The sequence below is a fragment of the Dendrobates tinctorius genome, unplaced genomic scaffold (genome assembly GCF_039654945.1).
Source record: "Dendrobates tinctorius isolate UK_male_01 unplaced genomic scaffold, ASM3965494v1 ptg000040l, whole genome shotgun sequence".
NCBI classification, from domain to species: domain Eukaryota; kingdom Metazoa; phylum Chordata; class Amphibia; order Anura; family Dendrobatidae; genus Dendrobates; species Dendrobates tinctorius.
Window position 1 is genome coordinate 34,962,914 of NW_027361708.1, and position 16,521 is coordinate 34,979,434.

At 40.8% G+C, this 16,521-nt stretch overlaps 2 protein-coding genes and 1 long non-coding RNA gene across 4 annotated transcripts in view; 1 reads left to right on the top strand and 2 right to left on the bottom strand.

The window, feature by feature from the left end:
• CDH23 (cadherin related 23) overlaps nt 1-16,521 on the top strand; it is a 1,761,581-nt gene that overhangs the window by 1,332,255 nt on the left and 412,805 nt on the right. For both annotated transcript variants that reach the window (XM_073574902.1, XM_073574903.1), the window contains exons 26-27: nt 2,477-2,590; nt 6,263-6,411. In XM_073574902.1, coding sequence (XP_073431003.1) covers nt 2,477-2,590; nt 6,263-6,411 — 263 coding nt within the window. The remainder of the gene's footprint in view (nt 1-2,476; nt 2,591-6,262; nt 6,412-16,521) is intronic.
• The window catches only part of LOC141088721 (uncharacterized), a 400,341-nt gene that overhangs the window by 347,781 nt on the left and 36,039 nt on the right, over nt 1-16,521 (bottom strand). The gene's annotated exons all lie outside the window — the stretch shown is intronic.
• Nucleotides 10,746-16,521, bottom strand: part of CUNH10orf105 (chromosome unknown C10orf105 homolog) — a 31,418-nt gene continuing 25,642 nt past the window's right edge. Inside the window, exon 2 of the mRNA XM_073574905.1 lies at nt 10,746-11,594. Within this exon, the coding sequence (XP_073431006.1) occupies nt 11,158-11,594 (437 nt within the window). The 3' untranslated portion in view covers nt 10,746-11,157. The remainder of the gene's footprint in view (nt 11,595-16,521) is intronic.

A 16,521-nucleotide genomic window follows, 5' to 3' on the forward strand; every position in this document is an offset into this window, starting at 1 on the left:
CACCCGTTACAACCAAGGTAGGCAGAAGAGCATCTCTGAACGCACAGTGCGTCGAACTTTGAGGCAGATGGGCTACAGCAGCAGAAGACCACACTGGGTACCACTCCTCTCAGCTAAGAACAGGAAACTGAGGCTACAATTTGCACAAGCTCATCGAAATTGGACAGTAGAAGATTGGAAAAACGTTGCCTGGTCTGATGAGTCTCGATTTCTGCTGCGACATTCGGATGGTAGGGTCAGAATTTGGCGTAAACAACATGAAAGCATGGATCCATCCAGCCTTGTATCAACGGTTCAGGCTGGTGGTGGTGGTGTCATGGTGTGGGGAATTTTTTCTTGGCACTCTTTGGGCCCCTTGGTACCAATTGAGCATCGTTGCAACGCCACAGCCTACCTGAGTATTGTTGCTGACCATGTCCATCCCTTTATGACCACAATGTACCCAACATCTGATGGCTACTTTCAGCAGGATAATGCGCCATGTCATAAAGCTCGAATCATCTCAGATTGGTTTCTTGACCATGACAATGAGTTCACTGTACTCAAATGGCCTCCTCAGTCACCAGATCTCAATCCAATAGAGCATCTTTGGGATGTGGTGGAACGGGAGATTCGCATCAGGGATGTGCAGCCGACAAATCTGCGCCAACTGTGTGATGCCATCATGTCAATATGGTCCAAAATCTCTGAGGAATGCTTCCAGCACCTTGTTGAATCTCTGCCACGAAGAATTGAGGCAGTTCTGAAGGCAAAAGGGGGTCCAACCCGTTACTAGCATGGTGTACCTAATAAAGTGGCCAGTGAGTGTATGTAGGATGTATGTAGCATGTATGTAGTATGTATTGTGGCAGGGCTAACGGTCGTGTAATCGATGGGCGATATGTGCCTCATAAATGGCTTGTCTCTATAATGTAAAGCCTACCAGACATTATTGTTGTTGTTTGAAGGACCTGTGGTGAGGTCACAGTCAGGTGACCAGTCAGCTGCTGGGTTCGTGGGTGTGGCTACAGCCTTATAATGTGGCCTGCTCCTGAACCAGGCAGCTGTATGTGGGGAGGACTACACCTCCCACCATGTGCTGAGACTCGCGGTCTGAGTCTGCAACCACGAACGTTTATGTTTTTGTTTGCATAAGCTAGAGGCTATTTTTGGTGACACGCTGTTTGATGGTTTATGACAGAAATAAACCGCATGCTCTGTTGAAGAACCTGTCTCCTGATTGTCTCCCGCTGCACCCTAGTCAGTCACATCCCTACAGTATGTAGTATGTATGTGGTATGTAAGTATGTATGTAGTATGTATGTAGTATGTTTTTTTTTTTTTTTTTTTTGTGCCCACATTTCTGAGGATTCCCATTGGCTGAATCAAATCGAGCAGGCTGATAGCTTTATGGGAACTTCCGATTCCGGTATCCGATACGAAAAAAGTATCGGAACTAAGTATCGGAATTCCGATACAGCTAATATCGGCCGATACCCGATACTTGCGGTTTTTCCTAAAGCTCAACACTATTTAGGGGTGTTCGGAGCATTTTGAATGCACATGTGCTTCACAGAATTTTATAATGCTCTAACATGTACTGTACATGAAAAATTACATTTTTTCCACTAAAATGTTGATTTAATCCCATATTTTTCAGTTTCACAATATATAATAGGAGAAAATAGACCCAAAATTTCTATCAAAATTTGTTATGAATGTGCCAACATCCCATAAGTTGTCAGAAACTACTGTATGGGAACATTGCAGGGCTTGGAAGAGAGGGAGTGCTATTTGTGTTTAGGAGCTCAATTTTTTTCATGAATAGATATGCATGCTATATTACATTTCCAGAACCGCTGAGGTGTCAAAACAATGTAAACCCACCCCCAAAAAAGTGACCTTATTTTACAAACTACAAACATTGATGTATTCATCTTGTGGTGTAGTCTACATGTTGCCACCACAAGTGTGTCACAGAATTTTATAACATACAGCTGTAAAGATAAAACTTTTCATGTTTTTAGGTGACCAAATACTTATGTTCCACCATAATTTGCAAAATAAATCTTGCCAAATCAGACAAGGTGATTTTCTGGATTTGTTTTCTCATTTTGACTCTCATAGTTGTGGTCTACATATGATGTCAATTAGAGGCCTCTCTCATCTTTTTTAAGTCGGAGAACTTGTACAATTGGTGGCTGACTAAATACTTTTTCCCCACTGTATATTAAATGTTGTTCTGCAGGAAGTGCAATAAGTTCAGTGAACAGTGTGTTTATGTGTGCTATAATATGTCGAAAATGTCTATATTCTTCATACCTGTAAAGTTGCTACAAAATCAGTACTTTGGTTGTTATACATTTTTCTTTTGGATGTTATGCATTTTTTTACTTTTGGATTTCATGCCCATATTTTTGGAAGCTATCTATTTTTTTACTTGTGGATATTATGCATTCTATTGTTTTTGCTTTAAGCAAAATCCATTTTTTTATAGGTGGGAACCAAGATGGGAAGTTCATGGTTGGGTTTCGTGATGGCATTCTGAGAACAGTTGTGAATCTTGATCGTGAGACAACGGCTTCTTACAGTCTAATCCTAGAAGCTATAGGTAAGAAATACAGTTTAAAATTAAAAAGGCAACTATATCCACACAAATATGCTTCCAATAACTGTATACATATACAGCTCAGCAATACAACGTCTAGTCTTCCCATCTAGCAGAAAATCACTGTTTGGATAGAGAAGACTTCCCGCCTTACTTTTTAGCACCGAGAGTCCAGGATCTGGAATAAAAATAAGTATTTGAAAACTTAATGTGCTCTGTAGCAAAATCCCATTGGTTCAATTGCTATAGTTTTCAGGGCATGCTAGGAATTGTAGGTTCACAGGACAGGAGTTGAACAATTGAAGCCAATATTAACTGTTAATTTGTTTTTATTGATATCAGCATGTTTATCATTTTGTATAGTGTGAGACAGTGACCGGCCTTATGGTGAATGGCTGGTATGTGTTGCAGAGGTGGAGAGCCTCTGCACTGTAAGCCTGGAATGTTGCTCTGGGACCTGTGGTTTCACAAGCCTTGCTTAGTTTACGTGGGCTGGGCTTTCAGGGTATCCGGAGAGCTGGGCGGGTCTAGCTAACCACATACCTCCCATCAATGGGTGTGTTTCATGGGATATACAGTCATGGCCAAAAGTATCGACACCCCTGCAATTCTGTCAGATAATATTCAGTTTCTTCCTGAAAATGATTGCAAACACAAATTCTTTGGTATTATTATCTTCATTTAATTTGTCTTAAATGAAAAAACACAAAAGAGAATGAAGCAAAAAGCAAAACATTGATCATTTCACACAAAACTCCAAAAATGGGCCGGACAAAAGTATTGGAACCCTCAGCCTAATACTTGATTGCACAACCTTTAGCCAAAATAACTGCGACCAACCGCTTCCGGTAACCATCATTGAGTTTCTTACAATGCTCTGCTGGAATTTTAGACCATTCTTCTTTGGCAAACTACTCCAGGTCCCTGATATTAGAAGGGTGCCTTCTCCAAACTGCCATTTTTAGATCTCTCCACAGGTGTTCTATGGGATTCAGGTCTGGACTCATTGCTGGCCACCTTAGAAGTCTCCAGTGCTTTCTCTCAAACCATTTTCTAGTGCTTTTTGAAGTGTGTTTTGGGTTATTGTCCTGCTGGAAGAACCATGACCTCTGAGGTAGACCCAGCTTTCTCACACTGGGCTCTAAATTATGCTGCAAAATTTGTTGGTAGTCTTCTGACTTCATAATGCCATGCACACGGTCAAGCAGTCCAGTGCCAGAGGCAGCAAAGCAACCCCAAAACATCAGGGAACCTCCGCCATGTTTGACTGTAGGGACCGTGTACTTTTCTTTGAATGCCTCTTTTTTCTCCTGTAAACTCTATGCTTATGCTTTTGCCCTAAAAGCTCTACTTTTGTCTCATCTGACCAGAGAACATTCTTCCAAAATGTTTTAGGCTTTTTCAGGTAAGTTTTGGCAAACTCCAGCCTGGCTTTTTTATGTCTCGGGGTAAGAAGTGGGGTCTTCCTGGGTCTCCTACCATACAGTCCCTTTTCATTAAGATGCCAACGGATAGTAAGGGTTGACACTGTTGTACCCTCGGACTGCAGGGCAGCTTGAACTTGTTTGGATGTTAGTTGAGGTTCTTTATCCAACATCCGCACAATCTTGCGTTGAAATCTCTTGTCAATTTTTCTTTTCCGGCCACATCTAGGGAGGTTAGCCACAGTGCCATGGGCTTTAAACTTCTTGATGACACTGCGCACGGTAGACACAGGAACATTCAGGTCTTTGAAGATGGACTTGTAGCCTTGAGATTGCTCATGCTTCCTCACAATTTGGTTTCTCAAGTCCTCAGACAGTTCTTTGGTCTTCTTTCTTTTCTCCATGCTCAATGTGGTACACACAGGGACACAGGACAGAGGTTGAGTCAACTTTAATCCATGTCAACTGGCTGCAAGTGTGATTTAGTTATTGCCAACACCTGTTAGGTGCCACAGGTAAGTTACAGGTGCTGTTAATTACACAAATTAGAGAAGCATCACTTGATTTTTCGAACAGTGCCAATACTTTTGTCCACCCTCTTTTTTATGTTTGGTGTGGAATTATATTCAATTTGGCTTTAGGACAATTCTTTTTGTGTTTTTTCATTTAAGACAAATTAAATGAAGATAATAATACCAAAGAATTTGTGTTTGCAATCATTTTCAGGAAGAAACTGAGTATTATCTGACAGAATTGCAGGGGTGTAAATACTTTTGGCCATGACTGTAATGAGACTGTTGTTTGATCACATGGTCTCTGTGTTGTAAGGTCCTGGAAGAGGACAGGTAGGTTTTACTGAATAGCACATGAAAGAGGACATGTGCCTGCAGAGTCTGTGAAGGCTATGTAAGTTGAAAAAACTACCGGCCTTCTGAGGGTCTGGAACTGACGGGTTACAGCTTGTCAAGCAAGTCAGTGAATGGCTCAGTGATCCCAGCAACATCTAAATGACTCTAATCAAAAGTTCACATACCATGGTGATTTTGGCCTGATAACATGCACAGAAGTTGACACAAATTGGTTAATGACTACTAAAGGTAACATCCTCACCTGTGACCTGTTTGCTTGTAATCAGTGTGTGGGTATAAAAGCGGAATGAATTTCTGGGTTCCAGACAGACATCTTTCATCCACCCGCTGACGTTTCTGGATTGTGAGTCATGGGGAAAGCAAATGAATTGTCATCGGATCTACGTGAAAAGGTAGTTGAACGGAATAAAACAGGAAAGAGATACAAAAAGATATCCAAGGAATTGATAATGCCAGTCAGCATCGCTCAAATTGAGATTAACAAATGGAATATCATGAGCTCTGGAAAAGCAAAAGCACGGTCAGGTAGTCCAACAAAAATTTTGTCCACAACTGCCAGGAAAATTGTTTGAGATGCAAATAAAAACTCACAAATAACATCAGCTAAAATACTGGGCTCTCCGAAAACTAGCGGTGTGGCTTTTTCAAGATGCACAATAAGGAGACACTTGAGGAAAAATTGACTGCGTGGTCGAGTCACCAGAAGAAAGCCATTACTGCGCAAATGCCACAACAAAGTATCTCGCCTACAGTACGCAAACAGCACAGAGACAAGCCTCAAAACTTCTGGAACAAAGTAATTTGGAGTGATATACACACACACACGAGTATGCAAACATATGTCCAAATCTATTTATTTGTAATGTGAAAGCGCTTGCAAATGCTTATGTAATGTATGTAGCCAATAGGAAATGTGCATCCATTGGGTTCCTAACAATTTCTTCTTCATGCTAAACCAATGAGCTGACTTTTGACTTCATTACCTCTCCTCCCTTTCCCTTCTCTACACAAAGGGTAGTGTGGACATTCCTTGAGAGTACCCCCTGGCATATACTTCTGGAGTAGTCGCATTAGCAAATGCTGATGCATAAATATACTGAATAACCAGTCTCATTATCAATGCAGTAATCTGAAATCATAGGGGGAATGGGTCAAGGTAGAGATAGCTCATGAGTAGTAGATGTCAGGTGTGATTAGCTAGGTCTCTAAGATACCCAGAGCAAGTGGTGGCTAAATAAAAGATGTTGGTCACCGTTAGAGGCAAGACATCACAATGTTTCTGTCATATTATTGTGTATATACTGTATGTCTTTAGGCAATACATGTGAGTGGGTGTGTATTCATATATATTTTTTGTAATATTTTGTAATGCATGTTTGCAGACAATGGACCAGCAGGAAATCGGAAAACAGGAACAGCCACTGTCCTAATCACAGTACTGGACATCAACGATAACAAACCCATCTTTTTGAAAAGTAGTTATGAAGCCACAGTTCCTGAAAATATCCCTGCATCCAGCAGTATCATTCAGGTACATAGTCATCTATTTTTACATGTTGGCTGGAAGATTGTCATGAAAACAATGTGGTCAAACAACCCCAAAATGCTATAACCCTCTGCAGCCATTGTGTGACAGGTACTGACTGAATGGACTGCTACTTGGTATGTCCATGATTACTGTTACCGATATTACTGAATTTCTGGCCTGTGCTATGAGGTTTATAAACTTTCAGTAATCTACAAATACGTACTAAGTAATAGAGTTTTATATAAACACCGGTTAAAGGACATATCACCAGGAGTGACTACTGAGTGGAGAATGAAGCAATATTCTGTCATTTGAGTTCATCAGTTTCCCAAAATTCAATTAACATCAAATTGATTCACCGCGAATCAGTCTTGCAAAGCCTCCGATCACAATGAAAAGACATATGAAAGACTCTGAGGTTTCCTAGGACTGCGTACAACCTCTTTAAATTTCTTTAATGCAAACACGGTGTTAGTAATGTCAAAGGGAACTCAACATTTATGGCTATGGGTAAAAGCATGGTTAACAGTAGTAACCGAGAGCTTGTTTAATAGCACATTGCAGTGTTGGACTTTTTATGCTTTTTAAAATTAAAAATTCATTCCAAAAATGATACCAATTTGGAGGTAGATGTCTTTCGTGTCATTGTTTATACAAATGTGATCTTACAAGAAAAACAGGGCTTTATGACAAGCTAATCCCAAAATTATATTTTTTTTGGAGAGCAGCCAAAATCTTGTTGTTTGGAAAATTAAGAAGCTTTTTAACCCTTTCACAATCTCTTCCATACAAGTACGTCATGGTGAACTGAAGTGTTATTTACTGCACTACACCACACACATTTATAACATAAACATAAGGAAACAGCAGGAACAGGAACTGTGCCTGTGCCATCCATAGTGGGAGCCAGCTGTTTGATAAAGCTGGACTCCCACTGCAACAGCCGGGAAAGCAGCTGTGTGCGATCTTGGACGTTTAACTCTTTTCATGCCATGGTAGCTATTGGCAGCGCAAGTAAGGAGTTTTACAGAAAGAAAGTGCTCCCTATTGGCACTTCAGCAGCCAACGAAATTGTCATGGCAGCCAGAGGCCTAACAATAGTCTCTGTATCTGTTGTATTTCTTACCCTATCGGATCTTGCTATCTGATAGGTTAGATATTGTAGTGTATTGCATAGGATCATATGTTCAAGTCTCTTTGTTGGAATCATGAATGTCGAAAAGCTAGAAAATTAGCCATTGCCTGTGAGTGTTTATATCTCTATGGAAAAGTTGCTCTCTGAAATTATCCCATGTAATGGTACTTTACAGATTATTGCACAAACAACAAGTCCTCATACAGTTCTGTAGGCAAAAAAAAATGAAAAAGTTTTACCTCTGAGAAAGTGATGACCCTCTCTCCAAAAAAAATGATTTGTTAACGGAGATTTTCTGCTGCAAAAATATTCAAACAAAAAAAATATTGGTCCAGAAATATTTCGACAGTCACCCAAGTTTTGCCATTTTTGCTGTTTACCAAAACATTTTCAAGATACATTTATATGCTCAATATAGGTTTAAAGTGCAGCTATATTCACATCCTAATTGAAGTAAGGGCAGCACGGTGGCTCGAAGGACAACATCTGCAAGGAGTTTGTATGTTCTCCCCGTGTTTGCGTGGGTTTCCTATGGGCACTCCGGTTTCCTCCCACACTCCAAAAGACATACTGATAGGAAATTTAGATTGTGAGCCCCATCAGGGACCGTGATGAAAATGTGTGTGCAAACTGTAAAGTGCTATATAAAAATAAAGATTATTATTATTAAGTAAGAGTTTAGGAATTACAGTTCTTTAAAATTTAGCTGCCTTTTTTCATAGACACCAAAAGTGGACAATTATCTTAAAAGCTCTTTAATGAACCGCATGGGCTATTCCCTTGTTAATCCATCATCAATTAAGCAAGTAAAAGGTCTGGAGCTGATTTCAGGTTGGCATTTGCATTTGGAAGCTGTTGCTATGAACACACAACATGTGGTAGATGAAGATTTCAATGGAAGAGAAATTGTCCATCATTAGGTTTCAAAAAATAAATCAATTAGAAAGATCGTAGTGATGCTAAGAGTGGCCAAATCAACAGTTTCGTACATTCTTAAAAAAAAAGAGCACACTGGTGAGCTTGGGAACTCAAAAAGGAATGGACATCCATGGAAGACAAAGGCGGTGAATGATTGCAGAATCCTTTTCATGGTGAAGAAAAGTCCCTTCACAACAGCTACCCCAAGTATAGAACACTCTCCAAAAAGTAGGTGTTTCAGTATCTAAGTCTACCATAAAGAGAATACTTCATGATAGCAAATACTGAGGGTTCACCACAAGGTGCAAACCATTAATCAGCCTTATAAATTGAAAAGCCGGATTAGAATTTGCCAAAAAAGAAACAAGCCCGGCTCTGTAAAAGCATTCTATGGACAGATTAAACGGAGATCAACCTGGAAAAGTACACCACGTCTTGTGTAAAACAGGGTGGAGTGTAAAACATGGTGTGATGGCATCGGTATACATGGCTTCCAATGGCACTAGGTCACTAGTGTTTACTGATGATTAATTGAAGACAGAAGCAGCTAGATTAATTCTGAAGTGCACAAGGCTATTTGATCTGCTAAGATTGAACCAAATGCAGCAAGGATTAGTGGAAGGCTGTTCGTACTACAGATGGACAATGACCCAAAACATACTGCGAAAACAACACATGAGTTTTTTAAGGCAAATAAGTGAAATATTCTGCAATGGCTGAGCCAATAACCAGATCTCAACCCCATTGAGCAGCATTTCACATGCTTAAGATAAAACTTGAGGTAGAAAGACCACAAACAAGCAACAACTGAAGTCAGCTGCAGTAAAGTCTTGGAAAAGCATCACAAAGGAGGAAACCCAGCACTTGGTGATGTCCATGGCTTCAGGACTTCAGGCAGAATTGTCAGCAAACGATTCTCTACAAGGTACTAAAAATTAACATTTTATTTATGATAATGTTAATTTGTCCAATTATTTCTGAGCCCTTAAAATGAGGAGGCTTTGTAGAGAAATAGTTGCAATTCCTAAACAGTTCCCAGGATATTGTTTTTTCATCACCTTTAATTAAACCTAAAATTCTACCGCTCAATTGCATCTCATTTTAATCCAAAATAGTGGCATGCATAGCTCAAATCACGAAGATTCGGTCAGTCTCCAAATATTTCTGGACCTACAGTGTCTGTATTTACATTGGGTATTGCCATAATCATATCAAGCTGCAGAATAAAAGTAACATGCTAATTATACTGCATGATGAACATTGTAGATAGATATCAATAAAAAACATTCCAGTTTGCTTTTCCAGTTTGCTTGGTAAGATGGGATAAAAAGTAATCAAAAAGTTCATTGTACTCAAAATGCTACCAATGAAAAGTAGTTTGTCCCACATAATAAAAACAAACCCTATAACAGCTATGTGTACAGAAAAATAAAAAAAGTCACAAAGTTAATAGATTTTTCTGTCTACAATACGGGCGACCTGTTTTTGATGTAACTACATAGTAATAATATGATATCATTAAACAGTAGTATTTTAATGTCATTCTGCACGAATAATAAAAAAAATGTAACATAGCTATGTAGATTGAAAAAAAAACGTATGCCCAATTTTGAGATGCAGCAGTTTATCACTCACTACCAGCTCTCTTATTTCCATCTCTCCCTATCAATTGAATATCTGTATTATTCTCTTTTCATCACACGCTCTATACTAATGTTCTTCACGGCTGTGCAATAACACACACTGACCCGTGAACTTTGAAGTCCTCACACTATCCAGTCACACCTCAAAACGGCGGCTGCATTTCCTGCTCCTGCTTTTATACAGGCTATAGTCTTTGCAGATTGGCTCTGCTATGCCATGTTATATAATAGCTCAAGATCATGTGACTTTTTCTGACTGATACCATATTCTGACATGAAAAAATTAGGCGATTCATGTGAAGAGAAACGCAATTTGTGTGAATTCTCTGAGTTTAGCGAATTCCTATAAAATCAACATGAATTCAATTTGCATCTAATCCATTTGCTCATTTCTAGAGAAAACTTCCGAAGGTTTTTTACCACTTATTACTATTTATCATCAATCGTGTGGTGTGTGAACAAGTTGTATATGTGTTGTTATTGACATGTATCTCATTCAGCTTCACAATAAACCAAACATTATGTTGTCACCTACACAAGCTAAGAAAGTTAAGAAAGGGCACCTTTATGCTCTTTTTTAGTTATTAGAATATTCATTTCCTCCAAATAGCGAGAAGCCACTTGTGCTTTTTCACACTCCATAAATTCCCAGGTTTCCCTTTAATTCCTCTTTACTTTGCCTTGTGTTACATTAATAAAATGCATTATAAATGTTTACATTTGTAAAACGGCAACTTTTATTCATGTTGAATGATAAATTTATAATGATTGGAAATTTGGGAGGATCTGCAGCCAGACGTGACGGCAAGCAATTAAAAAAAAAATCCAGCTATTTAGTATGATTAAATTCACCTATATCAATTTCATGCTCACTCTCCATTATCCAGAGGCATAAAATGCAGTTTACATGTCCAAGGATCTTTGAATATTATCATGAACAGTCATTATTGATATAGATATATGGTCATCTTGTCCTTTCTCTGTTTTGTGCATTTACATAATTGTTTAGTCAGATGTTATAGAAAACGAGGATTGAGATTTAGCAATGCCTCCTTACATTTTAGTTGACTCAAAAAAAGACCAGTCTCGAGCGGTTGGTGTCTGCCTTGGACACGTCCTTTGGCACTGGGAGATTGGCCGGCTACGTCTGAAGCTGTTGATGGATTGCCTGAGTGAGCCTAACCTCTTCCAGAGTCGGAGTTGTGGTTCACTGGCATCTTCCACATGATAGGGCATAAATTCCCGTGGTCCATATAGGGATTGGTCTAGGGCAGCAGGCTTGCACAGGGTTACAAATATGAGGCAGGTGGCAAGGAGGAGGAAAATGCACACAAGCGAGATAATGATGGGCAGTGGGTCTGTGAATTCCATTGGGATATTGGTGGTATTTACCGACATATTGTCCATGGTGCGGTTATAAAGGTCAATAATAGCTGTGCTCTCTAGTGTTTCATTATTGAACTTGACTGTAGCTTCAGTGGTCATCTTTTCTGGAAAATAAAAAATATTATATTGTGTGTAAGTGTACATAGAAATCACAATGTTTTAATGAGGGTGGGCTTACAAAAAAGAACAGCACACGGACCAATGTTATTCAAAGGGGCAGTGTAGATTAGGATTTTTTTGTTCACAGACAGAATCTGTACGTGAAAAAAATAATATCATGTGCTAGTTTCATCCGTATGTCAGATAATAGTTGCCCATTCAAGCCTATGGGGGTGCAACAGTGCGATTGTTTAACACAGGAAACTATATGTACAGTTGTACATTTTTAATTAATGCTGTTGTATAAAAATGGATTGCACATGGATGAAAAATGAGAAAAAAAAGCACCTACCTGAGTTTCCTGGATGAAACACAAACTCTTTTTTTATACGCTCATGTAAACCCAGCTTAATTGTAGTGAACTTTGTGAGTAGTAATAATAATAATAATAATAATAATAATAATAAAAGCAATAATAATAGTATTTTTTATTTGTATAGCACCATCATATTCTACAGCACTGTACATTACAAAGGGTAGTGGTACAGACAATAAAGCCATAACAGAGTGAACACATAATTCAGCATATACCAAAATGAGTTAGGGCCCTCAAGAGCAGGGGCTCTCAAGCTTACAATCTATGAGGAAATAGGGGAGACATGAAAGGTAAATGGTAAAAAGTGCTTGTACTGTATGGTCCAGCTATCAGTATAATAAACAGGGTATTCAAATAACACTGCATTTCTTTGAATTAATTGGCCAGATCATCAGCACTGAGGTTGGTTGTTGGGACCTGAACTCTGAGACTGAGGAAGGAAAGAAAAGTGTTTAGGATTGTTGGATAATGACTGAGGTGATGAAGTAGGTTTGTTTAGAGAGGTGAAAGGTAAAGTTGTATGTTTTAAGCATAAACCTATAGTGGATGAAATCTTCAGCCAAATTGGATTTCTTCCACTGATGTTCGGCGCACAAGAGCACCGCTAGAAAAAACGTATTTGCAGTGTGTACCTAGTTTGCCGCTGTTTGTGTCCAATTGTTTTACATGTAGGAGGTGCAGCTTCATCCAGGGCACTTTGCAATGTCTCATTATAATGTTTAAGAGCACAGTCAGGGCATGAGAGTGAGGAGGTTTGGGCCATTGATGACTGCAAATTCTTCATATGCTTCTGGGTGTTAATGGTATGTATATTCCTATAAGAGTGGTAACTGGGGGCATCCTGAGAGGAGTGACAGTTCTTGATAAAGAATAAAGGAAGATTGTAGTCAGAGAGCTGGAGATGGGAGTTTGTAAAATTATGCAATGGTCAGAGCCAGGAGAAGATAAGGTCCAGAGTATTCCCGTTTTCATGTATGGTATAGCTAGTAACTGTGAAGAGAGAAGGTTAAAAATAAAAGATGAGCAGCAGATGGGGAGATGGGATCATCAATAGGGATGTTAAAGTCCCCGATGATGAAAGTGGCAATGTCACAGGATAGAAAATGTGGAAACCCGGTGGCAAAGTGATCGAGGCACTGATGGGTAGGGGCCGCACAGCCACACAACTACTACGCACAAGGAGAAGGACCATAAAAGTCTGATAGTGTGGTCCTCAAAAGAAGGGAAGGTAAGTGAGGGTACTGGGGGATAATCTGAAAAGCACATTTTGTTAAAAGGAGCAGACCAATACCTCTACCTTGTCTGCTCTCAGTTCTGGGTATGTGAAAAATGAATACCACCATACAAGAAAGCAGCAGCTGCACTAGTGTCCGACTGCTGGATCCAGGTTTCAGTAAGAACAAGAAGGTTAAGGGTACTTGAAAGGAAAAGTTAATAGATGTAAGAGAGTGTGTTACATGCTGACTGTGAGTTCCAGAGGGCACAAATAAAGGGTATTCAAGGCATACAATGAATTTTAATGAGATTCGCAGGGTTTTTGAGTGTAGTAGGGAAGGACTTAAAGTTAATATTACAAAAGTAACCTGCATTGGGGGAGATATCTACTGCAACTAGGAAAAGGAGACTAGAGAGCGTAAGCAGAAGGTTAAGTGATTTTTGAGAGCATCTCTTGTGTTGTATGGTGGGAGTAAATGGATCTGCATTTTTAATACTGTGGAAAGAGCTTGACAGCTGGAGAGAGTAGGAGAGAGGGGCTGATATTGATGGTGTGCACAGTTCTAGAGAAAGGACAGTAGAAATGAGTGGCTGCAGCATCTAGAACATAAATTGTATAAATACATAGGTTGAATACATTTTGGAGTAAAAATGAACTGGGAACAAGATTGTTTGAATGTCTTACCTGTCTACTGCCCTGTCCAACTTCCATGTCTGGGGATAAATAGTTTTCAACCTGGACAGTGCCAAGATGTGACCTTCCTGACTGAGAACCACTGGGATGGATTTTGGGGGGGCAGAACAACTAACAGGTTGTTTTTTATTTTTGTTTTATTACAGGAGATGATGGCTTCAATGGAATGGGCAATGACACGAGTATGGTTTAATTTAGAACCATTAAAGGAGTCTGTGTCATTCTTTCATTTAAAATTAAATTATTCTGGTTGTGTGTTTACTTAAAACTAGCTGAAGAGCCTGGTGCTGCCCGGGCATAGTAACTAACTACGGTTAGTTATAACAAATTATAATGATTATATATATATATATATATATACTGTATATATGTAAAGCTGAGTGTAGAGCCCCTCCCACTCCGCATAACCACATTCACTATAATATCCCACATCATCCCGTCAGTCAGAGCTACCGGACAACAACCCCTAATATCCCACATCGTCCCATCAGCCAGAGCTACCGGACTATTACTCCTAATATCCCACATCATCCCGTCAGCCAGAGCCACCGGACTACTACCCCTAATATCCCACATCATCCCGTCAGCCAGAGCAACCGGACTGCTACCCCTAATATCCCACATCATCCTGTCAGCCAGAGCCACTGGACAACTACTACTAATATCCCACATCACCCCGTCAGCCAGAGCCACCGGACTACTACCTCTAATATCCCACATCGTCCCATCAGCCAGAGCCACCGGTCTACTACTCCTAATATCCCACATCGTCCCGTCAGCCAAAGCCACAGGACTACTACCCCTAATATCTCACATCATCCCGTCAGCCAGAGCCACCGGTCTACTACTCCTAATATCCCACATCGTCCCATCAGCCAAAGCCACTGGACTCCTATCCCACATCATCCTGTCAGCCAGAGCCACCGGACTACTACCCCTAATATCCCATATCATCCCGTCAGCCTGAGGTCAGAACCAAAGCGCTAAGTGGATCGGTCCTAACTTCCATACCGGGGATCCTTTTAAGAGAGGCCTGCTGTCAGAACCAGAGTGCTGAGTGGATTTGCCCTGATTTCAATACCAATGATCCCTTTAATAGAAGCCTGGGGTGAGAATCAGAGTGCTGAGGGATTTACCATAACTTCCATACCAGAGATGCCTTTAAGAGAGGCCTGGGGTCAGTACCAAAGCGGAATGGATTTGCCCTCACTTCCATACCGGGGATCCCTTTAAGAGGGGCCTTGGGTCAGAACCAGAGCACTGAGTGGATTTGCCCTAACTTCCATGCTGGGGATCCCTTTAAGACAGCCTGGGATCAGAACCAGAGCGCTGAGTGGATTTGCCCAGACCTGACTTGCATACCAATGATCCCTTTAATGGAATCCTGGGGTCAGAATCAGAGCGCTGAGGGATTTGCCCTAACTTCCATTCAGGAGATCCCTCTAAGAGAGCCTGGGGTCAGTACCAGAGCATTTGAAGGCAATTGCCCTGACTTCCATAACGGGGATCCCTTTAAGAGAGCCTGAGGTCAGAACCAGAACGCTGAGTGGAATTGCCCTAACTTCCATACCGGGGATCCCTTTAAGAGAGGCCTGGCGTCAGAACCAGAGTGCTTAATGGAACAGTCCTAACTTCCATACCGGGGATCCCTTTAAGAGAGGCCGGGCGTCAGAGCCAGAGCGCTGAGTGGATTTGCCCTGACTGCCATACCTATGATCCCTTTAATAGAAGCCTGGGGTGAGAATCAGAGCACTGAGGGATTTACCATAACTTCCATACCGGAGATCCCTTTAAGAGAGGCCTTGGGTCAGTACCAAAGCGCAGAGTAGATCTGCCCTCACTTCCATACCGGGGATCCCTTTAAGAGGGGCCTTGGGTCAGAACCAGAGCGCTGAGTATATTTGCCCTAACTTCCATACCGGGTAACCCTTTAAGAGAGCCTGGGGTCAGAACCAGAGCGCTGAGTGGATTTGCCCTGACTTGCATACCAATGATCCCTTTAATAGAACCCTGGGATCAGAATCAGAGTGCTGAGGGATTTGCCCTAACTTCCATACATGAGATCCCTTTAAGAGAGCCTGGTGTCAGTACCAAAGCGCAGAGTGGATTTGCCCTAAATTCCATAGCAATGATCCCTTTAAGAGAAACTGGGGTCAGAACCACAGAGCTGAGTGGAACGGTCCTAACTTCCATAACGGAGATCCCTTTAAGAGAGGCCTGGGGTCAAAAACAAAGCGCTGGATGGATTTGCTCTGACTTCCATACCAATGATCTCTTTATGAGGGAAGATGTGCCTATGGGATGGAGGATGTGTGATTGGGATATTTTTCATTCCTGTCATGTGCTCTCTGCTCCTTTCAGGGGGGGCAGACAATGGCTGGGAGCTTATGTTCCCATGGATACTTGATTTCTCCCACCATGTCAGGGTCTGCTGAGGTGTTGTCAAATGGGAAAACTTGCTCATTGCAACCAATCACAGCTCAGCTTCTTTCAACCAGCTCTGGTAAAATGAGAGATGCTTAGTGATTGGTTGCAAGGAAAACTGTTGTTCATAGCAACCAATCATAGCTCAGCTTCTTTTGAACAGCTCTATTGAAATGAAAGGTGCTTCGTGATTGTTTGGTGATACACACACACACATTCAGTT